The sequence below is a fragment of the Epargyreus clarus genome, unplaced genomic scaffold (genome assembly GCF_041222505.1).
Source record: "Epargyreus clarus isolate Ecla_fem2 unplaced genomic scaffold, WU_Ecla_fem_2.2 ptg000009l, whole genome shotgun sequence".
Lineage (NCBI taxonomy): Eukaryota > Metazoa > Arthropoda > Insecta > Lepidoptera > Hesperiidae > Epargyreus > Epargyreus clarus.
The window spans coordinates 7,767,836-7,791,169 of NW_027332217.1; the positions used below are offsets into that span (position 1 = coordinate 7,767,836).

General features: G+C 34.5%; 1 protein-coding gene across 3 annotated transcripts; it reads right to left on the reverse strand.

Moving 5' to 3' along the window:
- Positions 1-288: 288 nt before the first annotated feature.
- On the reverse strand, positions 289-19,946 carry LOC140744899 (PI-PLC X domain-containing protein 3). 3 transcript variants are annotated; one of them, XM_073076599.1, is made up of 8 exons: positions 19,789-19,927; positions 16,664-16,744; positions 14,262-14,413; positions 12,081-12,325; positions 10,646-10,858; positions 6,656-6,743; positions 5,243-5,477; positions 289-632 (listed from the first exon to the last, which is right to left on the reverse strand). In XM_073076599.1, the coding sequence occupies exons 1-8, from the start codon at positions 19,856-19,858 to the stop codon at positions 289-291; spliced, it is 1,428 nt and encodes a 475-aa protein (XP_072932700.1). In that variant the 5' UTR covers positions 19,859-19,927. The 3 variants fall into 3 exon arrangements, with proteins under 3 accessions (XP_072932700.1, XP_072932702.1, XP_072932701.1); XM_073076601.1 differs by having other exon boundaries at positions 16,653-16,744; XM_073076600.1 differs by lacking the exon at positions 16,664-16,744 and having other exon boundaries at positions 19,789-19,946.
- Positions 19,947-23,334: the final 3,388 nt, after the last annotated feature.

Consider the following 23,334-nt stretch of genomic DNA (forward strand, 5'->3'; position numbering starts at 1 on the left):
AATGGACTAGTTCATTTCTAAATACAAATAAAATAACTAAAATTATCTCACTATTACTGTCCACTGACGCATCAGTGGAATGTTTGGCAGTGTGCTTATAAATCGTAACGGATGCTTTTGATCAGATGTCAATTAGATCAATTGGCCAAGTAGATACAGTCGGCGGCGCTGCTTGACGCGGCTGCGATGTGAGGCCAACGAGAGCCAAGGGGAGCGATACGTCGTTATAATCTTTGTAGGTTTCTTGTTAACGTGAAGACCACCGCTTCTGGACCGAGCACCGCGGCGTCATAACCAGTTGGCTCGCTCCGTGCTTATCGCTATCGATACGTCGATGACGTCGTTTCCTAGGAAGAAGTCAGTGGATACGATGTTGGCTTGGTTTCGCCAGCGCGTTGTGAGACGTGCGGTAACGTTTCGGTTGACGGCGTCGGCGTTTTCACGCAACGAGCCGCGGAGGAAAAGGATGTCAAGGACCGTAGGAGTAGTTTGCGCCATCGCGGAGAACATAGGGGAACGCGCTGATGGCTGCGGCGATGTGCTGATAGCCCGGTCTAAGTACTGTAGCAGTCGGTTGGGGTCGTTTGTGTTCGCCCATAGATGAGGTAGAATTGGCCACAGCCAGGGGTTATCTGGAAAATAAGGAAACAGAAACATTACTCTGTAATCTACGACTTAGAGACTACCTACCTTTATTTACCTCACCTTACCTTACTTACCTCATATTTTATTTAGGTATTCATTTTATTTTAAAATAAAAAATATATAAACATTTAATTGTAAAGTTGTATAAAGTTTTGGCTATATTCGCTACTTATCATTTTTTTCTGGACAAATTACGGGAATTAATGTATCGAATCGTTTTATTTTTACAGTTGATATGGAACATTAATTTGTTTGCTTCACGGTAATTCACGGTATTTACACCTTTATTTCATGTTTCTTCCTGACTATCCTAATTAATCATAATGATGGTTGATTTATTGGCTAATGAAACCGCATTATATAATCTTGAATGAACGCATTGCGCACGGTTCTACTTACTGGGTAATCGTTACACATTTTTAATATCAATTGAAAATCTATTACGACTTTACCTAATGTTTGGGAAAATATGATATGGTTTAAGAAACTTTAGTTTGAGTAAATGGAGTTTACTGATATGGGTTATATAGATTGTATATCTATATTTTTAATATTATTTATTTGGGCTAAATATATTAGTCATTCATTCATATATTATACTGATGAAAAAAAACAAACTAGTAAATCTTTGTTTTATCAATTTTATTTGTGCATTAGCCGGTATTTCGTCGCGATTGCCCACGACCCACTTCGAACCTTACCACAGTAGGTGTAACAACACTTAACTGTAACAATGTTGCTATTGAATGTCTGCTGACCAGCAAGCAAGCAAGCATACCTTACTGTATTGGTTAAATTTATAAGGAAATTATATCTCAAGGAAATTATATCTGTTGCTCCTGATTTATTAAAAGCATAAGTAAACAGTTATTTAAATCGATTTTATATCCTATTTAATTAGCAATAAAATAAAAAATAACATATCCTTTGAAAATATATCTTAACAATGTGCGAGGCAACGTCAGGGACCTGAGTTTTATTGTGTTCCAGTCATTCAGAGCAGCTCCTTGCGAACAAAGACGCAGACAGTCATTCATTGCACACGTGTGTGTCGGGAACAAACGTTAGGTCTTGTGCAAACGAAGTTCTAAGCACGCTATTCAGTCTTAGGGTGTCTACACACGCCGATACGGAATCGGACGAAACCGGACTGAAAATGAATTATATTTACGATATTATGCGTATACAAATTTATTAGTTTAAACATTATTTTAGTTTTCCAAGTTATACACATTTTTAATCGGTCCAACGCGATTTCGAATAGCGATATTGATGGAGGAAGTGAAAAAGTTAATATAGGCCACAATTTTCGAAGTCCTACCTTATACAATTTAATACAGAATATCATCTCCACATACGAGAATGGAGCCCTGCCAGATTCTAAGCTCGGCTACTGATTCTTTGCTACCCCAGAGGACGAAGTTAGAATGCCTTGGATAAGTGTGTTCGCTTACCATTAATACTGTTGTTATCAGATAGAAATTGATGTAGCGGTGGTGCTTCTGGAATCCAAATACCTTCTAGTCGTATGTACAAAACCCTTTATTATTTCATTTTGCCAAGCCTGTGTTTAATCGTTCCTACCTCTCATTGAAACGCTTAATGCGTCCATTCTAGTGAATTGAAGGTCTTTTGTCGATTCAAACTATCGTTAGGTTTTATCTAATTCCTTCCGAAGAGCCTAAAGTAATTTAGAGCTATTTGAGATAAGGCTAAGAAGGTGCTACTGGTGTACGATATTAACCTTGTGTAATGGGTACGTAAAGGTAGGTTTCTTATCGAAAATCAATCTGAATTTATTCTTGTTTTATCGGGTTTTTTGTTTTATTGGTCATTATTTCGTCTACAACTATTCAACTCAATATCCTCTTAGCTACTTACAAATAGATTCTATTAGACATATAACTACGTAATATGAACAATTTTATTTAAAAAATACAGCTCTATGCGACTTTAGTTGATGGGCCATATAATAAGAAAATTTAAGTGATAATAAATAGTCTGTAGGTGGTACAGTATGGTCGATCCCATAAATTTATAAATCTTTGATTGGAGACTAAAACATAGGATACATAATTCAAAATTAGGCATATTAGGAAGGCTTTGGCGGATTTTAGGCGGTTGAAGATAGATCCTGAATCCTAAATTAGACTTCAAAAAGCTATTATTATAGAAACGGAACGGAATTAAAATTATTTTTATTAGCCAATATGGACGCAGCCTTATACACTGTGATACAGTATATAGGATTTATGTTTGTGATGCGTGCTTGCTAGTGTGCATGTAATATCGTAATGTACAAATACAAAACCAACACCGTGACAAGGCTGGTATTAATTAGTATTGTATGAATTACGGCTTCGAGCTTCTTGTGTACCTAATCACGCTTTCGTATTATCACAAGTAGAATGTAGGGGGAGTCCGGGAGAGATGACCCGCCTTCCACTAAAATGCTCATAAATCTTTCCATTCTTACAAAATTGCTATTTCTATAAATTGTATCTGAAGCCTCATTATTTATCTATATTTTCTTATAAGAAAGTTTAATACATTATTAATAGTTTATGAGTAATTAACGATTTCTACCAAATTGACATTGGGCTAATATCTCCCGCCTGGGTGGGAGACTTGACCCTCCAACTAGGGAGCCTTTACCCGGGTTTAAAAATAGGCAAAATAATTATTGAAAATTGTAATTCTACAAATATTGTAATTCTACATAATACAAATTGAATCATAAGAATATGGTACATAATGTTACATAGTAAATGAGGACACAAACAAGGTACTTTGGGCATCTTTGATATATATATACATTGAGATTCCTCCTCGGCCAAAATTGATGGTGAATTGGCCCTAGACGTTTCATTCATGAATACTGATGCTGATGTTGAAGGCTCTGATTGACGTTGTACAATAAATGTTGAATGTAATTCGATAGTGGTTACATTTGGAGGTAGTTCTGCAGCTATTGAGAGTTAAGAAATCGAAGAAACATCTTGCTCTTGCAGTTCACTAGTCATTCCTCTATCTGTTACCGCGTAGCATAAAAAGTCTTCATCTGTAAAGGTGTCGGGGTTAAAGGAGTGTATCCCAGTTTTTCAAAATCCACTCAAAATATTGGATTAGCTAATAGTCTACGACATAATAGTTCTTACAAATCTGGGTATATTGTAGATCGTAACAGTTCGTCCTGGGTTACTTATCATCCAATTATTCATGGCTGAGTTATATCTAGTCTTGAAAGATGAATAAATGGCAACATGTTTGTAATGGGGTGGTAAAGTCAGCAAAGTTACTCCATTTGATTTTGCGTATTTCACGACTTCAATAATGACATGACTTTCGTGGTTGTCGAGGATAAACAGAACACGATTTTGAAGAGACGCGTTGGATTATTTTACAAAATGCTCCCTAAATTTGACAAAATCTTGTTGGTTTGAGGTTTTCAAAGAAATCAGTAACGCTTTTTTTATTAAAGCTGATTTGGATAAACTTGTTGCTTATCAATATCGCCTAAAGCATTTCTTATTACTTACAAATATAAATTACTTCTGTTTCTATCTGTTTCTTTTTTCTTATATTTGAAAGGCTAATTGGATGATTATCTGAAATAAAATAAAAAAATATTGCGGGAGAAACGAGACTGATAGCGGGAGAGATTACCCTGGGTAAAGTCTCCTCCCAACGCCGGGCTAATGTCTCCCACCCCACGCCAAGCTGTCTGTTATTAAATTTTTATAAAAAACTATGACACCTAAGTACAAGCTGTCTGCCGTGAATGTTACTAGGATATTATCACTTACGATGTATATAAATGACGTGCTGAAATTTATTCACAGTAAACAATAGAAATCAAATATAGAAAATTGAAAAGAGTTACTTTCCGGGCACGAAAACGTATTATAATTTCTCACTTCTAAACCAAACTGCCGATTGCAACGGCATCGCGTAAGCGAGGTGGGGGGCGCCTATGGAGTTTAAGAAATTTGACAACGTCGCAATATCTAGTTCTACAAAGGTTCTGTGAGCAGTGGCTAATATCTCCCACCTGCTAAACTCTCCCGGACTCCCCCTACTTGCAAATACCGTTTCTGTGATATTGCTATGAATTTGTTTGTAGTAAAATTATTTAGTGGACAAATTATTATTATGTATGAACATTTTTAATATAATGGAAAGGTAGTAGAGGCAGTACGATTAGACTGGAGCAGACCACCGCAGATTTCTAATTTTTTTTTATAATATAAGAGTAGCAGACGAGCATGCAGTCCACCTGATGGTAAGTGGCTACTGCCGCCCATGGACATATGAAGAACCTATGAAGTTAGTCACAATTATCAGATATTTAAAGGTGGTAGAACCCTCTGTGTTTCTACTCCAGCAGCATTATACTACTACTACATCTATTTCTGATAAATTACAATAGTGTTAAATGCTGCAGTGTTTTGAAGGGAAACATACTTTTCCCAGGTATTCCAGAAATCTAATATTATCTGGGGTTGATTATAAATGTCCATGTGCGGCAATAGCCACTTACCATCAGGTGGACTGCATGCTCGCTTATTACAAATTATAAACATAAAAAAAAACATACCTGCGACTATAGAATTATCGACGTAACTAAAAAGCAGGCGTTTGTCCGCGTCCACGAGGGATTGCAGCGTGGGGCCCCTGGTCCCCGCGCCGGTGCCGAACTGAGTCGCGAGCGCCAAGTGGGGCCCCAACTCCCGCTGCACTAGCCGTATGAGACCATTGTGCACAGAGCGAATAGGGGCCCCGTTCTGCTGGTAGAATCCTACTGGGAAGTGATGCGCGTCGAGGAATATAACCTGGAAATGGGGATTATATTTGATTAGTTATATTTTTTCTGCCTCATAGCACTGGGAAATATTGATTACATTTTGAATAATAATTAATACATCTCACTAATAATAATAGTGGCAAATGCTGTTGGTGGCTTGAGGGGTATGGTAGGACTCTGAAGGTATGTGAAGTCTACCAATACGCACTTGGCCAGCGCGGTGGACTATGGCCTAATCCTTCTCATTCTGAGAGGAGACCCGTGCCCAGCAGTGGGACAGTAATGGGTTGATGATGATGAAATGCTTGTTTGGTCCTTAAATTGTATAAAATGTGATATTATTGGTAAATACTTAAATAAAAACTAAATACATAAAACATGATATTGGTCACAATACTCCATAGAATATGAAGTCTTCAGGCTATGGTCCATTCACGTTGGCTATGTGGGTCGATACTTCACATAGCTTCTAGAACATTATATAAAACTGTTTTCTTTTATGAAAAAGCAAGTGATAATCATTACTAAATACGTATGTATACAGTTACGCTCATGCCAGCATTTATGGCCTATTAGTAAATTTTGTATGTATTTTGCTTTACATCTTTTGTATTTACTACCTTTTATATAATCCATGTTATATTTATTTTATTTACCATCTTAATTAATTACTTTAAGATAAATATAAATAGGTATTTTTAATTTTTACCACTCAATTAATCCCGAAGAAATTTAACTCCTAACTTATCAAACCATCACATTATCTAATCTGTAACTTACTTTTTGATACTTAGTGGTACTTAGTGATAAAACGAATAATAAATATTCATTATCCGTAATAATAAATATCATTAATCATTGATTGGTTTTGATTATTTATAATGTACTAAACAAAGATAAAATTGTAACTACAGCGCTACGAGCTTCTTAAGATTAAGAAAAATATTAATTTTCTCATTATATTGTTTGATTATTTATCAATAAGTACGATAATAAGTATTAAGATTATCAGATACTTTTATCTCATTATAATCAAACCTTTCGTGCGCATTATTTTGCATAAAATAACAATCAATCTCCCACATAGATTTTTATGATAATTCGTTTTTTTTTTAAATCTCCGAATAGTTTTGAACCATTGTTACAACGAGCTACCTAACTTTAAAAGTATTTTTGTCATAATTCCAAAAAATAAAGAGTCCTTACCTCTTTAGTACTATCCAAGAAAGCCTTGATCTCCCTCAGTAGCGGCACGAGTGGACGGACTCTTATTAAGTTGTGGTTCAACCAGTATCTGAAAGAGAATTATTTGTATATATTACGAAATTAGTTCTTCATTTATTTTTCAATATTAAGTTATCAGCCAGTGCAACATGTGTCTTGTACATAAACAAAGTATATACTAACAGAGGGTTACAGGAGTATGGAGGGTACGAATACCTTAGAATTAATTGCTTTAAATGACCGTGCTCATAATTAATAAAGGCAGTATATTTCAAGTATTTATACACTTTTATTCGACAACTAAACCTCCACATGGGTCAAATTCTCAAAGCCTCGTCTGTTTTTGTTAAGTACAGTAAGTAAATTTACAGTATTTCAACTTTGTAACCCCAAAACATATTATGATATTATTTTCTAATTTACTTTATCACATAATTTTGTAAATTCAGAGGTGCCTGGTTGGGATTCGAATTGTGGACTTCCAGAATCGGAAACCAAAAGGTAAGTAATTTATTGTTACGGGATTACTCAAAGTGTTCATATATTTCTTTATCCACAATAAAACTTTTGGAAGGTATTTTACAATAAAAAGTAGGCCGAGAAAATCAGTCGTAAAGCCCATATTCTACATGGAGTCTGGATCTAATGATATTCACAACATTTCCTTACGCAATGAGGAAGCCATGCGAGTCTTCGCCTGACCGCGCACACGTAACAACAATCTAACGATTGTTTAGATATCCTCATTATCTAAGGCTGGAAACATCCAGTGGTAAAGAGTACCATTATGTTAAAGAAGTGGCATTAGTCTTCTTGATATTCTGTGGGCCATTGCAGCCTGCGCTGAGTGAGGTAAAGTAAAAAAGACGCTTTCTACACTCACAGCCCCACACTATTGTCATGGGTGCACGCATAGGCGAATACACACAGACCCATACCAGAAATCGAAATTACTCATCCAAATATCTGTCTGGACGGGGATCGAATGAGGAACTCTCTGCCCGTCAGATTGTTGCGGTGACTGCGCGACCACGCAGGTCGTCATAAACATGACTCTTTAGACAACACCATCTTATCATTATGCCAATCATCATGAAGGAGCCTGTCCGAAGAATAATATTTCATCTGATATCTTTCGGAGGTATACGCAGGCACTTGTTATGGATCCACCAGGATTGTATTTCCTATCAACTCCTTGTCTGTTAATTATTTAATGACGGTCTTAGGTTGCGATGTGTCAGCTCCATTAAAGGAAACTCATTTAATTATTAATTTCCGACATTTTAATGGTCACTTAAGAAAAAAGTCGAGGAGATAACGTTTGAATTTCTAAAATTTATAACCCTTCTGAAATACTATGGCTATGTAACTCTGTAACTATGATGGTTGTTTGCCGTAAGATTTCCAAATCTTAAACCAAACCACATCCATAATAATAAACAATAATAAACACTTTCTACATTCACAGCCCCACACTAGGATTCCCTGTGTCGTGGGTGCCATGGACACACACAACAAATAAACAAACACCCAGACCCAGAAACAGAAATCTAAATTCATCATTTAGATATCTGTCTGGCCGGGGATCGAACCCGGGACCCTTTGCGCGTCGGACCGGTATGGTGGCCGCTCCGCCACGCGGGTCGTCAAATCGATCGATCGGGATCGAGTGGGGGAAATCGATGATGATGATGCACGATATATATATGCAGATGCAGAAAAACATTGCATTGGCAGTAAGTAACGACTACAAACATAACTAATTATGATCAAAAAGTGCGTTGATTAATTCACACTAAAGTTCTTTCCGAAGTGTTCATTAGAAATAGTGCTATAAATTTTAATTAAACATATGTCAGTGTAATTTGCCGATCATTGCACTCTGAACACATTTGTTACTTATTTGGTAAAGGTCTTTAAATAATTGTTAGTGGTTTGTCTGCAATTAGCATTTTAAATTAATTTCAGTTACAAACATGCTGATGTCATGGATAAATAATTAATCGTAATCGATTCCTTGCTGTTATGTAATGATTAGATAGACATTTGTAATACATAATCGTATGCAGCAGCACGCACTTGGTTGCGCATAAAAATGAAAAGGGGTAAACAACAATGCGCTTGTTAGTCGATTTAAGATTTTTATTTATGTTAATGTGCTATTAAGTTTTATTTCTATAAGTTTGGGGCAGAAAATAAGCTTACAGTCCACCTAATGTTAAGCAGTATCTGTTTTAGATGGACATCTCTGACCAACTCCATAAATGTTACGTGATTCCATATATCTGTCTCATGCTACGGATGAGAGTGACGGTGGTACCTCCCAGGTTGAACCATACTAGCCCGATCACATTTGTTTGCTATATTGAACAAAAAACCTTTCAGGCACTAACGAATTCAAATTTTATTGTAACAATCACTCTGCAATGTTGTTTTGAAAATGCCTTTAAATTGAATAAATATGGTAGAGTTGAATTTTATATTGTACGAGTAAATAGGCCAATACATATTTTAATTCCACAGTTTCTTTTTATTAACCATCCGTGTTGCCTTTTGGCATTCGTGTCAACATCTCATATCGACCAATCTATATTAAATCTACGTTTATTATCTAAAGCGCTCAAAATAGTTACTTTCTAGCACGTTTCAGATATCAATATTATGGATTCAAGACATGATAATACTGTTGGATTTACCGATACTCTATCTGAAGATGTTTAAGTGACTTCCTTATTATCAACAATTGTAATGTCATTTTATGCACAAATACAACATGAGTATTAGCATATTAACAATGAAAGATTTAAGTATTAAAATTTATTATGACGTAAGTTATTTTGATAATACATATTTATAGTTAATATAATAATAATTTCACAATTAAATTTTATGGTAGAAGATCTAGATATAGGACGACCTTCACCGAGCTGCTTGAAAATGAAACAATTTTTATATAAAATTAAATATTAAATATTTCAAAAAGTAAATTGCGAATAGGTTGACAAAAAAATATTAGGCCAGAAGTTTTATTTTCTTAAAAAAAAATACTTTTTTCGTAAATAAAAAATTACATACTAATCGAAAGATTGAAGCCTTATGATATGTAAACGTTAGATTGACTATTTTTCCTGTCACAGTCCTTGGGTAGGCCAACTTGTTTACCTGTCTATATCCGCTTAACCAAGGGCTGCGAGAGGAAAAGAATAGTCAACCTAACATTTGCATATTCTATAGGCTTCGTAATTTCGATTGATATGTAAGTTATCGGACCAGTGAAATGTTTAAGAAAAAAAAATCATTAAAAAAAATCATATTCTGGCATGAAATTTTTTAGACAACCCATTTGCAATATACTTTTTGTAATATTTAATTTCATATAAAAAGAAAAAAAAAGTTTTATCCATTAAGCAGCTCGGTGAAGGTCGTCTTATATCGGGATCTTAGACCATTATGGTTGCTATAGTATATGAGACCGTGAAGAAAATCAGTGTAAAAAATCAATTATTTTTATTATGATTAACAAGTGACCACGGCATATCGACATAAAGACGTAACTTAATACATGACTTATATCAATTGAACAGGTACTTTAGTGTTAATATTACTTCTAAATGTAGATATGGTGTAATATTTACATGGAAATCTAAACCAATTAAAAGCATGATAAGTAAGTCATATTTCATACGTTCTAATTGTGTGTATTTATTTACATAAATGTTATATTTTCTGTTTCTCGAAAAGTCTTACAGCTGATAACTAAACTCTTGAAGATAATATTCCATATATCGTATCTTAGCTGCATAAAACATACATAATCTTCAAGATTATAAGAAAATTGCGCCATTTTTGGAATATTTTAATACATACATTTTTTCACTAAAATAATTTATTTGTGTTTATTTTTTGCTCTGTTATCGTGGATATTAGACGTAACTGAATCTAATGCTAGTGATAACAATTATATGTACTCACCTATCTTCTTCTCTGGGGTAAACATCGTAGTAAGCGATTCTGAAGTCAAAGTATCTGATGCCGTGGACAAGCTGAGCCCAGATGGAGCGGTCCTGGCAGAGGACGAAGCTGTCCCGGGCCACAGTGCTGATCTCAGTGTCGAAGCGCCAGGCACCGGCGTTGTGGGTACCAGGTAAGGCCAGGTCGCCGATGCGAAGTCTGTTTATTCTGGCACTACGAAGGAAAATAACGAGAAGTATAAGAAAATAGCAGAACTTGTTATATATTGAGATTTGACTGCATGGGTTAGTACTCAAAATTTGTCAAACATGCTGTTTGAGTTGTTTGAGCAGGAATGAGACATACGGACGTACATACTCTCGAAAAATATTCTTCGTAGTCGGGAAAAAATTGCCTACTGATATTACTAGTTGTTTTGTGTTACAACAGCTAGCAACAGTAATGATTTAAAAGTAAGCTTGTGTGGATCTATTTCACATAAAATACGAATGTATGCAGCTGTTCTTATAACATTCCCAAAAGGAAATGATTTGTGGTCTATCATCACATTAAATCGACCGTGAATGCCACTACCGTAATTTCTAACAAAGGCGATTTTGTGGTTTTGATGTGACGTGACAAAACTATTATGAAACCGAATAACGCATAACGTATATAATGGATTAAAATAGAATGAGAACTTCCTATAAATAACCACACCACTCTTAACAGCAAGATGCATGAAGACAGCCACGTTGCTGAGAACAGGCACCGTTGGCGCAATATGATATGGTGATCCGTGGAGGGGTCACGACCCTCAGCATTGAGGACATCGATGCAAGGAGGAGTACACTGAACGGATTTTAAAGAAACTCTTAGTAGATGTTCGGATAGTATCTGCTTTATGCTGGGCATTATGATCAAAATCTCATCAGAATTGATTCTGCGAATAACTGAGTGAATAACATAGAAAACAGTAAACAACATATTAAAACCCGTAATAACTGTATAATATAATGTGCTAAGCTTTGTAAGATACACATTTAAGCTCCGTCGTGCTAAAGATCTCATTCATCTTGCCCGATTAGTGACAAATAAGATAATAGCCCAGCAATAAGAAAGTCGTCTGGATACCACGGTAACTCAATTCAAGATTGAACCGGTTTATGTACTAATGTTTTCTGATTGTTAAGTTAAATTTAACCATGTACCTAGGCTTGACATTTTTTTAATGTTTTCAAAGGTATATAAAGGTAACAAATTGGAGGTTTGATCGCTCCCATTCTGAGACAAGACCATATTCACTATTCACAATTAACAAGTAAGTATCAAGCTAGTAATATGATGGTATAACCCATTTGTATCAAGTGCCAAGAATATAATGTTACTTTGCATGTTATTCTAGAACTCATTAAGAATAAGAGTAGATGACATATGAAGCATTGAACTAACTTACGCATTATCTTCCATCCAAGTAGGCTGAATCTTTAAGCAGTTGTATGACTGTATCTGGCTTTCTCCGGCTCCAACCCATGGCCAGAGGCAGTGAGGGCCTTTCAGACCAGGACTCGACTCCCAACCAGCTGGTAAGGTGCCGATACCTAGAGATATACTGGTCACCACGTGACCCTCCCTTGACCCTATGAAGTACGTTGCCAATGCATTATTCCATGAAGACGGTCTGTCGTCAAACAGACCAATCTGCAAAGAGAAGAATATTGCTGTAGTTAGGTACTAAGTTATAAGGAAATGGTACAGTTATCCTATTTATAAAATTTTAAATCCATTCGAAGTCTGCTGCTGGACATGAATCACGCTTTTTTATAATAGATGAGTAGTAGACGAGCATGCAGTCCATCTGATGGTAAGTGGCTACTGCCACTCAAGGATATTAGCAATTAACCCCATAAGATTAGATTTTTACCTAAGGTCGGTCACAGATGCGCTGATACACATGAGGTCTAAGTTGGAATACCTCGGATAAGTATGTCTCCCTTTCCCTTTCAGCATTGTAAAGGGAGTGGTTTTTCGGAGTCACCGTTATTAGATGTGGTACAATAAGTATTTAAATAAGAACGTAATACTGTGACCGTAAAATGATATGTAATGAACTCGTAGAATGAACTGATTAAGGTGATGTGTGGTTGCAATTATTAATACAAATATTTAATTACTCTTTGAAACAGTTCTCCGTGTATTTGCACGTTAGCGTTTGCGCTAATATTTCCGGTTTAGCATCGCATGCTATAGCTACAGATAGTAATAACTATAGGTACTTATAGTCAGGCGATTGGCGTAATATGTGTGGTATTGGACTACTTTTGATGCAGTGGTAACATAGTGCAGTGTTACTCTGTTCTGGTTTGAAGAATACTAAAGAAAAGATACTATACACGACGTTCCAACTTAGTCCTTACAAGAAGCTCTATTGCCGATTTCAGAATCTAACCCTATCTGGATTTGAGTACATATGTCCATGGTGATCAGTCGCCAATTACACAATCCGTAAATCTAATCAAAATCAAATCGTTTTTTTTTTAATTTAAAATAGGTTCTTTACAGAGCACTTTTTGAATGTCAATACAACTATGTAAACCTACTATGTATGTTTGTTTTAATACTTTTATCATAAAATAGTGTATGAAGATTGAATAAACGCCTGGGGCCCAAATAAAAGGGGACTCCGTTTCATCATATACAATTTTAACTTCCTAATTACTGATGACTGGAGTTATTGTTCCCGGGCCCCTTTGAATTTCACGAGGGCTCCACGTTCCGTGTTACGTCACTGTTATGTAGTGACAAAAACGTGTCAATAGACGAATGTCACGTCTGATTGACGAATGTTACGTGACTTACGCAAGAGATGTACGGAGTACTACAAAGTTTCGTTCATAGAACATTTGCATAGAAATATGAATGAAAGAATAAATCTAAAGAAATTGCGTTTATGGTAGGTTTTTGGGATTGAAAAATAACAAGGTGTGTATTGAATTTCAAATTTCATGCCAGTCGTATTTAGATTTTGAAGTATAAAATTAACTACTTAGTTATTACCTTACCTGCTTATGAAATTACTATATTGAATATTTATAAATATACTTTTCATGAAACAGTTCACAAGTGAGTTTTTTATTGGCAGTAATTTATATTGGAGATCTTGCAGAATCGGTCTACAACAGCATTGATCCTTGTCTTTCTGTAAATGTTACAAGGGGCAACTTGGGTGTAATTGGGACAGAAATAATCTCTTCTAAGTATGCATCTATTGCGGCCGATAACATACAGCCAAGTCCATTGACTCCGGCAAAATTAACCTTTAAAATGGAAGGGAAAATCTCATGTCCTCACAGTAAGTACTTCTAAGATTTATCACATGATGTCTTAAGTAATAGTACATTCTGCATTCCAATTTAGTCTTTAGGAGCAGCGATATTTGTGTTTTCATGCCTTCAGAACACAAACATTACGTGAACTAAAATATGAGTTCATGTAATGTTTGTGTTAATATATAAAATGGCGTAAACATCCGAATCAGCGTAAAATGTAGGTTAGTAAAATGACTGCCGGATAACATAATGCAAATCTAGAACTTGGCAGAATTTTCGCTAGCGTGGAATATGTAATTCATCTTTACCCTCGTGGGAATGGTAGAGCAGGAACTGAAATCCCAGTTGAGTTCTATAGCATCTAGTAATTTTCCTCCCGCCCCTAGCCGTATCTCCGGCGAGTGAACCGTCACCCACACCCTTCCGCACGCCGACTTTTCTAAAACTTGTTTTTCAGCCGCTGAAATGAGTAACATTTTATCTCAACATTTTCACTTCGAATGAGAAATATTCATAAGATATGAACAACATTTTTTATTAAAACATAGTTTTTATGACTTAGTGACAATGGAGTATGTGGGTGCAGTTATAGTGATGCTGATTATGTGTCGTGTTGTAGCAGCGTAGTGGAGTATGACTGTTCCCATCAGTGACTTACTGACTTTAATAATCAATTTATCCAATTTATGCCTACCGAAGATCGAAATTTTGACTGTTTCAGCCTATTGTTAAATTTTGTTATTTGTTGGCCAAAATTTGTTTAGATTTGTAACCGAATCATGCTTCTATGGCCTATTATTGGGCACGATTCTCATCTCACAATGAGGAGGGCTTAGGTCATAGTCCACTACGCTGGCCAACTATGTGTTCGTAGGCTTGACACACTGTTAAGATCATTATAAAATATTTTACTCTATTTACAATTTTTAAGAATATTAAAGCAATAGATTATTTATTTCCTCCTTCCGAAATATATACATGACTGTAAAAAATGTAAAGTTGAATTCGAATCTAGTTGTGATCGAATTTAGAAGAGTATTAGAACGTATGAGGTAGAAGAAAATAGTTGAGGTAACATAGGTTACATCTATTTTTTCTGTGAAGCAGTTCTCGTGTGTTCGTTGGTACCGAGGAGTGGCAATGCATCTATGATCAGCTTCAGGCAGAGCCCTTACAATGTATGGTCCATGGTTATATAGGGCTATGGGCGGCTGTCACAATCTGCTGTCAGATGGACTGTATGTTCGTTTACTACTGCAATCTTATAAATAAAATCCGGATCGCCAGCGTGGGAAGCCGACTTCACCCGGAACTATAGCTGTTAAAAGTTTAAACGTTACATACGTTAAGGAAATAACCATTTGAACAAGTTAGATTGTATATCAATGAATTAAAACTATGAAGTAATTAGTACGTTCACTGTTTGAATACATATAACATTTATACAGGTTATAAATATTTAGGTTAGTCATTAAATGGTATGTAATTAATATTTACATTTTAGCAATCCGTTTCGCTTCAATCTATTATAAAGAAAATCCCAATTACATAACATTAATTTTAATTAGGCAATTAGGTATTGTTAGGAAAACCGATTATTTTTAATTTCAAAATACCTATGTGATTAAACGTCGTCTTAATTATCATCAGGAAATCATAATCTGAAACACATGCCTTATTTACATAAGTGTGGGTGCAGTTAATATTTATTATGTGGTTTTATTTGAATTTTTTTTTTATTTTTATTAATATTTATTTTAATTTAAATATTAATAAAAATAACGGGCTAGAAAGAAGAGATTAAGTGTCCATTCACACTTACCACACCACAACTACCACAGCCACACCACATAACACCGATAAAAAATATGTTAGTAAAGATTACTTCTTGTATTTGCGTTATACCGTGTTTTTGCAAAGAGAGTAGTCGGCCTCTTATGTGAGGTGTTGTTAATGGTCGTGTTGTAACGACGTGGACAATATCGTCCACACTGTAGATTTGGACGGCAATATAGCAAAACTGCATTTTCATACAATTTTGCTCCTTCCACAGTTATTTTTGTGGTGATGTATAGTGGCGTGGTCGTGCTTGTGGTTGGTATGTGTGAATAGGCACTGAGTCCAAGGACGATGTAGACACAGAGAAGTATTTTCTACTTTTATATTTGCTTGCGCCACACCGTTTCGTATGTTTTGCATCGCTACGTAATTTGTATTAATATGAATTTAGATAAAAATCCGCGTCACTGCCAGATGTCTGCTCTCTCTGGCATGCACCTCAGTACCCTTAGTATGAGTTTTTACGTTTTTACAAATATGACTGTTTTTGTATTTGTTTACGTATTTCCCATACATTTCCAATCAGTTTTTACACAGTCCGCTGGAGGCGTTGATTGGAAATCTATGGGCTAATAGGGTAAAGGGTGCAGATTCTTTTATTGACTTTAATAATCATTCTATTCAACTCTAGCCTACCAAACATCGACATATGACAATTTTAGCCTATTGTCAATATTCGATATTTGTTTGGCGAATTTAGAATTGATTACTAACGTAAGACGGCATCTATATAATCTTAAGTCTGATTAGTAAAGGGCGTGAGACGGCATCTGTATAATCGCACCCGTTCACCGAAAAAGTAATCCCGTTTATTAACATGCTCGTGCCACCGTCACCGAAATGTGGTTCAGTAACCGTACCTAGTACGTACATACACGTTTGAGAGTTCGCATTATACGACTCGATTTTATGTCAGTGTCAGTCGACGGGGTCCGCCAGGGCATGAACGATACTGAAAATGTCGGGCACTTTAATTCGTAATAAAATAAATAGTTTTACACATGTTTTAATATGTAACGGGTACTCGCGATCCGCGGTTTTTAATTTCGCCGTGATTATACATGCAACTGATTCGAAACATTGGCAAAAAAATAAAAATTCGCGTATCCTGAGTATCCGTTACATATTAAAAATTATAAAATGATTCTGTAAATTCTAAAGTCAGATAGTTTACACATACTTTGCATTTTCATCAAAGTGTCCCTACTATGGAAAGTTTTTTTTAAAGAAAATTAAAAAAAATATTGTAATTTTATTTTTTAATAAAATGCTAATATTAATTTAAATGAGTAATGAGTAGATACAGTTTTATTATGGAGGGTTCCAAGATTATTATTATTTTCGGAATAATTTAATATTTGACGAAAAACAAAAAGGCTGTTTGCAGATTTTTTCTCGCCCGTGATCCCCCTTCAGTCCGGTACATAGTCGACCAAAAACAAAACCAGTTTGAAGTTCTTTTTTCTCGCTTTCGAAAGGCCGGGGGGATTCCGGTACTTTTACCCTTCATCTAATATACGCCCATACATACTTTAACTACAAGACCTACATTCACAAAGATTGCAATTGTTTCAGCTGTACTCTGGTTTTAACTCGTTGTGTCACGATTCAATAACATTAATTGTTTTATCCTGCGTTTATTTACTGCGATTGTTTAGTGCTACAGGAAACGATGGACCTAATTATTATGATATGATTGGCGTAGTGAGGACAATTAACTATTTAATAATATTTAGAAAAAATACTGATGAGTTGTTATTAGTTATGATTTAATTTCAATCGATCAGCAGATTTTCTCACGTTAAGCATAAATTAAATTAAATCTAAGCATACGAGTAATTTAATCTGTATAAAAGTATTTTGTTATTGCATGAGATATTTAAAAATGTTAAACGTGATAGATTTAAATAATATGATAATAAACATTGTTTGTGATTAATTTAATTTATCATCATTATTATGAACACATTGTTCTTATTTGTAATCTATGCATTATTGAATAAAAATGATTTTATTAACCGAAATTGAATTATTTATTAAATTTATTTATTCAACATTTCTGGTCATGAAACTATTAAAAATAATTCTATCAGTTTTAATTTTTATTTATGTTTTTTCTTCACAGTTTTTGAATAGAAAACTATTAAAACTAAATAATTTTAAATTTATTACAATTTATTTATGTTATTTATTCAGTGTTTTCATTGTCATGTATAACACCAGTGTAAGGCGTGTGATACAAACAATGATCGTAATTACATAATTACAGTGACATAAGTTGCAGTAATGGCAGTCTAAATGCGTGCAATTCCTTCTGCGATTGGGTCGCTGTTATGTAAGATGTAGGAACTCCTTGCAGGGTTGCCAACTTTCCACCATCTTGATGTTTCTGTCATTCAATACTAAGAGATTGAATTGTAATTATATGGACTTTGTCTATCTTATTACTTTGTATACAATTTTTTTTCTTCATTCATATACTTACATAAAACAAGATTATGACTCTAATTTTTTCTGCTAATGCTGCTAATGTTGCTGCTCACTTTTTTAGAATATCCAAAGCGAAATTTATTGCGAGTTATTCTTATAATTTTAGCTTATCAGGTATACTAAGTGTCTTAACAGATTATATTGGTATTGTTGTCTTTGTACTAAAAATGACAAATTTTCCAAAAAAATCATAGAATCCTTAATTTACTTTACTTTGGCGCGACTTATACGAATAATTCAATCAACGCAATCGAATTGGTCGTTTATGACACGAACACGTTACTATTTTTATCGTTATATATATATTTATTGTTTATTTGATTTTTTCCGTTACTTTATATGGATGTTTTGGCAGCCCTAATAACTGACATAATGATTTAACAAACCAAATCCAAGCAGTCACGCACATAGTGGAGTACACAGTACACATTCGAACAGTGTCACATTTCACCTGTTACATTTTTCACACCCGATTGATGATTTCATTGTTGCTATCATGTACTAGGGTTGCTGCACGTACAATATTAGTATTGTATTGTGATTGAACGAATATTTTAGGCAAATGTACAATATTACAAATAGTATGAAAGGTCTGTTTTCTTCTATGTTTTAATCTGTAATTGTGATGTTATGGTCTTTTCTTACAATCGCTTTACGAGCAGTTTTTTGAACATTTCGAAGTAGTTACGCGAAACATATTTTTTTTCCTAAAGTAGGATATTGTTGCAACGTTTATGTAAGAATATGTGTTTGTAACAGGCGGCAGCTCGAATTATAACAAAAACTCGAATACGAAACTCGAATACTTAATTTTGATTGTTATCAACAATTTAAATAAAATCAATTATTGACATTGGAGATATGATTTGATCGATGAAATTGAATCTGATTTTATTACATTTGATATTTTATTTAAATTATCGCCTAACGTTTGCGTAATAAAATCATGGAGGTTATTGTTTTTTTTTATTATTTCATGCGTCATTAAGGTGAAGATTATTTTTTTATCTTAATGTATTTGATCCTTATTTGATTTATTAATGATTGAATAAATATGATCATTTATAATCAATGGTGATTATATTTATTTACCATAGTCCTTATATGTTTTCTGATTTCTGATAAATACTCTTTATTATTACTAGTAAATATAAATATGTAATATAGTTAAACTGAAAAGATAATAACCTCTCTTCTTTGGAAAGTCGGTTAAAATCACAATAACATGAGTATTTATTTTACTTGATTTTATGAGATAGTCTCATAAAATCAAGTCATTAAATTATTTATTTTATAAATTACTACTCATAATATTACTTAGAAATAAACAGACAAAAATATGAAACAATAACATACAAAAATATGAAAAAAATAATAAACAATACAATGTAATATCACTCAACATGAATTTTAAATTAAAAAAAGAAAACAAAGTGACCGCGTAAAAAATCAAAGGTCCGTTTATAATTACAAGCTAAGGTGCGTTTATATAAAAATCAAACTCACGCGTAATAGTAGCACCGAGCACGCTGGCGGCGAGAAAGCCCACCGCGTACCACGAAACACCCATGTTCATTGGTGGCTCCCGCGCCACTGATCCACGAGTGGATTTGGCATTCTTTTGCCGCAATTGACTGCGGGCAAACGCAATCACTCGCCGATTACCATATCCTGCCCGTCACGTGTATTGTTGCGTTACCCGCGCATGAGTCGCGCGATTAATTATCTGTATATTTTACTAACGATCGATTGAAATAGTAATTTGCTTCAATAGTTTAATAATATGTAACAAAGTATGCATGAGGTTTAACTTGAGTAGAAATTGGAATAAAGAAAGACTTACACACTTGGGTAGATTGGAATGATTGTGTTGTAATAAAAAATATATAGGAAATAGAAAAAATAATGCAAAATGTCAAGAGTTAAATGGATGAACCAATATCGGCACTATGTTAAAAAATATGCTCTACAATATTAAAAAGAAATGATGTAAGTAGGTACGTAAAAAAACCTTTTTTTTTTCTGACAATTTAAGAGATATGACAAAAATGTTATTTTTGTGTTCATGACAAAAATGATACATAATATGAGTTAGTTGCTCCGATATCTTATTACTATATTTTATCACAATAATTTTACTGTTAGTGCGGTGGTCATAGTAGATCTATAATTATCAAATAAAATCTGGCTGCTGATAAGACAGATCCGATCTCGTTTATATACGATATCTATTATTTATCATTTTAGGTGATAACAGAGATCAGCTTATTGCGCAAAATGTTTGTTCACAAATTTCGGTAACAGAAAGTTTTAAAAAAGTGCGTGTTTTTTATAATATAGGAGTAGCAGACGAGCATGCAGTCCACCTGATGGTAAGTGATTAGACAGATATGATTAGGTACATATTCCTATGGACCCCCTGGACTATCCCTGAGGACTAAGTTGGAACGCCTCGGAAAAGTCTATCTCCCTTACCACACCCTTCAAAACGGAACACAACAGCGCCTAACACTGCTGTTATTAGGTAGAGATAGGTGTGGCGGTGGTGCCGCCGGAGTCGAACAACAAAGAGTTCTACCACCTTCAAAGTACATCGCGTATTTGTAAGTACATCGCACTTGCTACTGTTCCCACACAGGGCAACGAGGTGCGCGCACAGCTACCAGTTCAAATATGGTTGCCGATTTACAAAACAATAAAATATCTAATTATTTTTAAACCGTTTGAAAGATGCAATAATACAATGTGGTTGTTGATTAATAAGTCAATTTTAGTTACATAAAGCAAAATATGCATAAGAATAGGTATATCTAGCATAATATTCGATATTGACTGTCTTGTATATGTAGAAGGAGTTTAGGACACCGCTCTGTTATATATATTCTTAGTTACATATTTTCTTAGTGCGAAAGGGAAGCTAATGGTATTTTTACGCTATTTATGATACTTAGATTGAAAATTATTTTCTACTTTTTAGTTGATTTTATCATCAAAGCGTGTTTTTTAGTTCTTTGAACTATATTTTAGCTTTATGTATAACTAGCTGACCCAGCAAACTTTGTATCGCCTCAAAATCTATTTATCAAATATATTTCATATATAATATAGCTTATGTTACTCGTGTATAATGTAGCTTTCGAATGGTGAAAGAATTTTTAAAATCGGTTCAGTAGTTTTTGAGCCTATTCATTACAACAAACAAAGTTTTCCTCTTTATAATATTAGTGTAGATACATTTTGGACATTTTTGTAGCTGCAGCCTCTATTCAAGATGTCTCGATATCACCTTCATTTGAGCTGAGCTCCTTGACTTTATACTCCCAAAATAGTAAACGAAGATGCAGTTCACCCGATACTAAACGCAATTGTCGCTCTTGGTCAAGGAAATTACGTTCCTCCTAGGATCTTTCTTACACTTCAGACTAGATCCCAAGCTGTTACAAGGCAGTATCAGGTGTTCCGAACTAATTTGGGAGTTGTTCAAAGGGCTCTACCATGTTTAACAAGCCGTACATACAAGAATGAAGCAGTATTTTATTAGAAATCCCACCACAAGCAGCCCTGCAAGGCCCCGGATGGCACTCATCAACTCCCGGCGTCACAACCACTGATCTCTTTGCTGTTTATTATTTTTCGTTTACGCTGTACCAAAACATGACCTCTGGTTTGGTCTTACCGAGTGACACTCTGTCACTTTCACTCCCATTTGTGTTATGATTCATGCGGATTACGTCAATTGACTGCAATTTACTTGTACAGTCAGCTTCAGTAGTAGGTGAGTAGATCAAAATTCCAACAAATTGTATAATTGTGAAAAAAGCGCGGAGTGCTCCACTTATCAATTTTCGAAAAGCACCCCACACTTTCCACAATTATACAATTTACTGTTACCTTAATTGATTCCTAGATTGAAAATTATTTTCTACTTTTTAGTTGATTTTATGATAAAAGCGTTTTTTTTAGTTTTTTGAACTAAGTATATTTATTTTATTAATTTTTAATATTTGTTGTTACAGCGACCATCATTATGCATCGTCTGTAAAAAAATCTCGTGCCTATCTATTACGGTTTTAGAGATAAAGCCCTGTAATTCACGAACAGACAGCGGAGGGTTTCGTTTTATCCTTTGAGTACGGAATCCTAAAAATCATTCATCAATCAATATAATAATTTATCATTCTACAAGATGGCATTATAGATATGTTTCAGTACGTTTGAGTTATAGGGAAATAACATTATTATTTTTCAAAACTAAAAATCAATCTAGTAACTTTGCCTAAACTCTCCCTAAGGCGCTTGCTCTCGCCTCTAAAATCGTTAATTCTGAGGATGTTGATAAGGATAATGGTACAAAATTGTTAAAATGTCCTCGGTTTTTGATAACTTTTCAAAATTTTGAATTAAACTGAACGTTCTAAGTGGATAGAAATCGGGTTCAAAGATTCCGTTACTGTTACGTACATACATATATACATGCATACAACCCAAGCTAATAAAAGCGTGTTAAAAATACCTATACACCCAAACGTTCATAAGAAGCTAGCATGATAATTAGATGAACTAACGCGTAAAAAGTAGCTGGACACCGTATGTGCAAAATGGCTAACGTCACTAATATGATACGAGGATGTCACTGTTCAGCTACTATGACACTGTAGTTCATTTACTTTTGAAACTTTATGACGTTCATCTAATTATGGTGCTAGTTGTGTTTAGCTACTTATGAACGCTTAGTTGTATAGGTATGTTTGAAACTTTAATCTGTTCATCTACTTTTCGAGCTGACTGTACATTGTAAGGATGTAAATAATAGACATTTTGTAAAGTAAATTTACTAAGCATAATCGGAATTTTCATACGTTGCATTTATACTTTTAGGTCCGTTATTAATATTCAATCTATCCAATGTTGTGTCTACCAAAGATGTCTCCGACATTTGTCGATTTTTGTATACTATAACTCGTCAAATTTCGATCTTTGGCAGGCAGATTTGATTAGATATTATTAAATATCTAATCAAATCTGCCTGCAAAGTAAATTACAATGGTATTT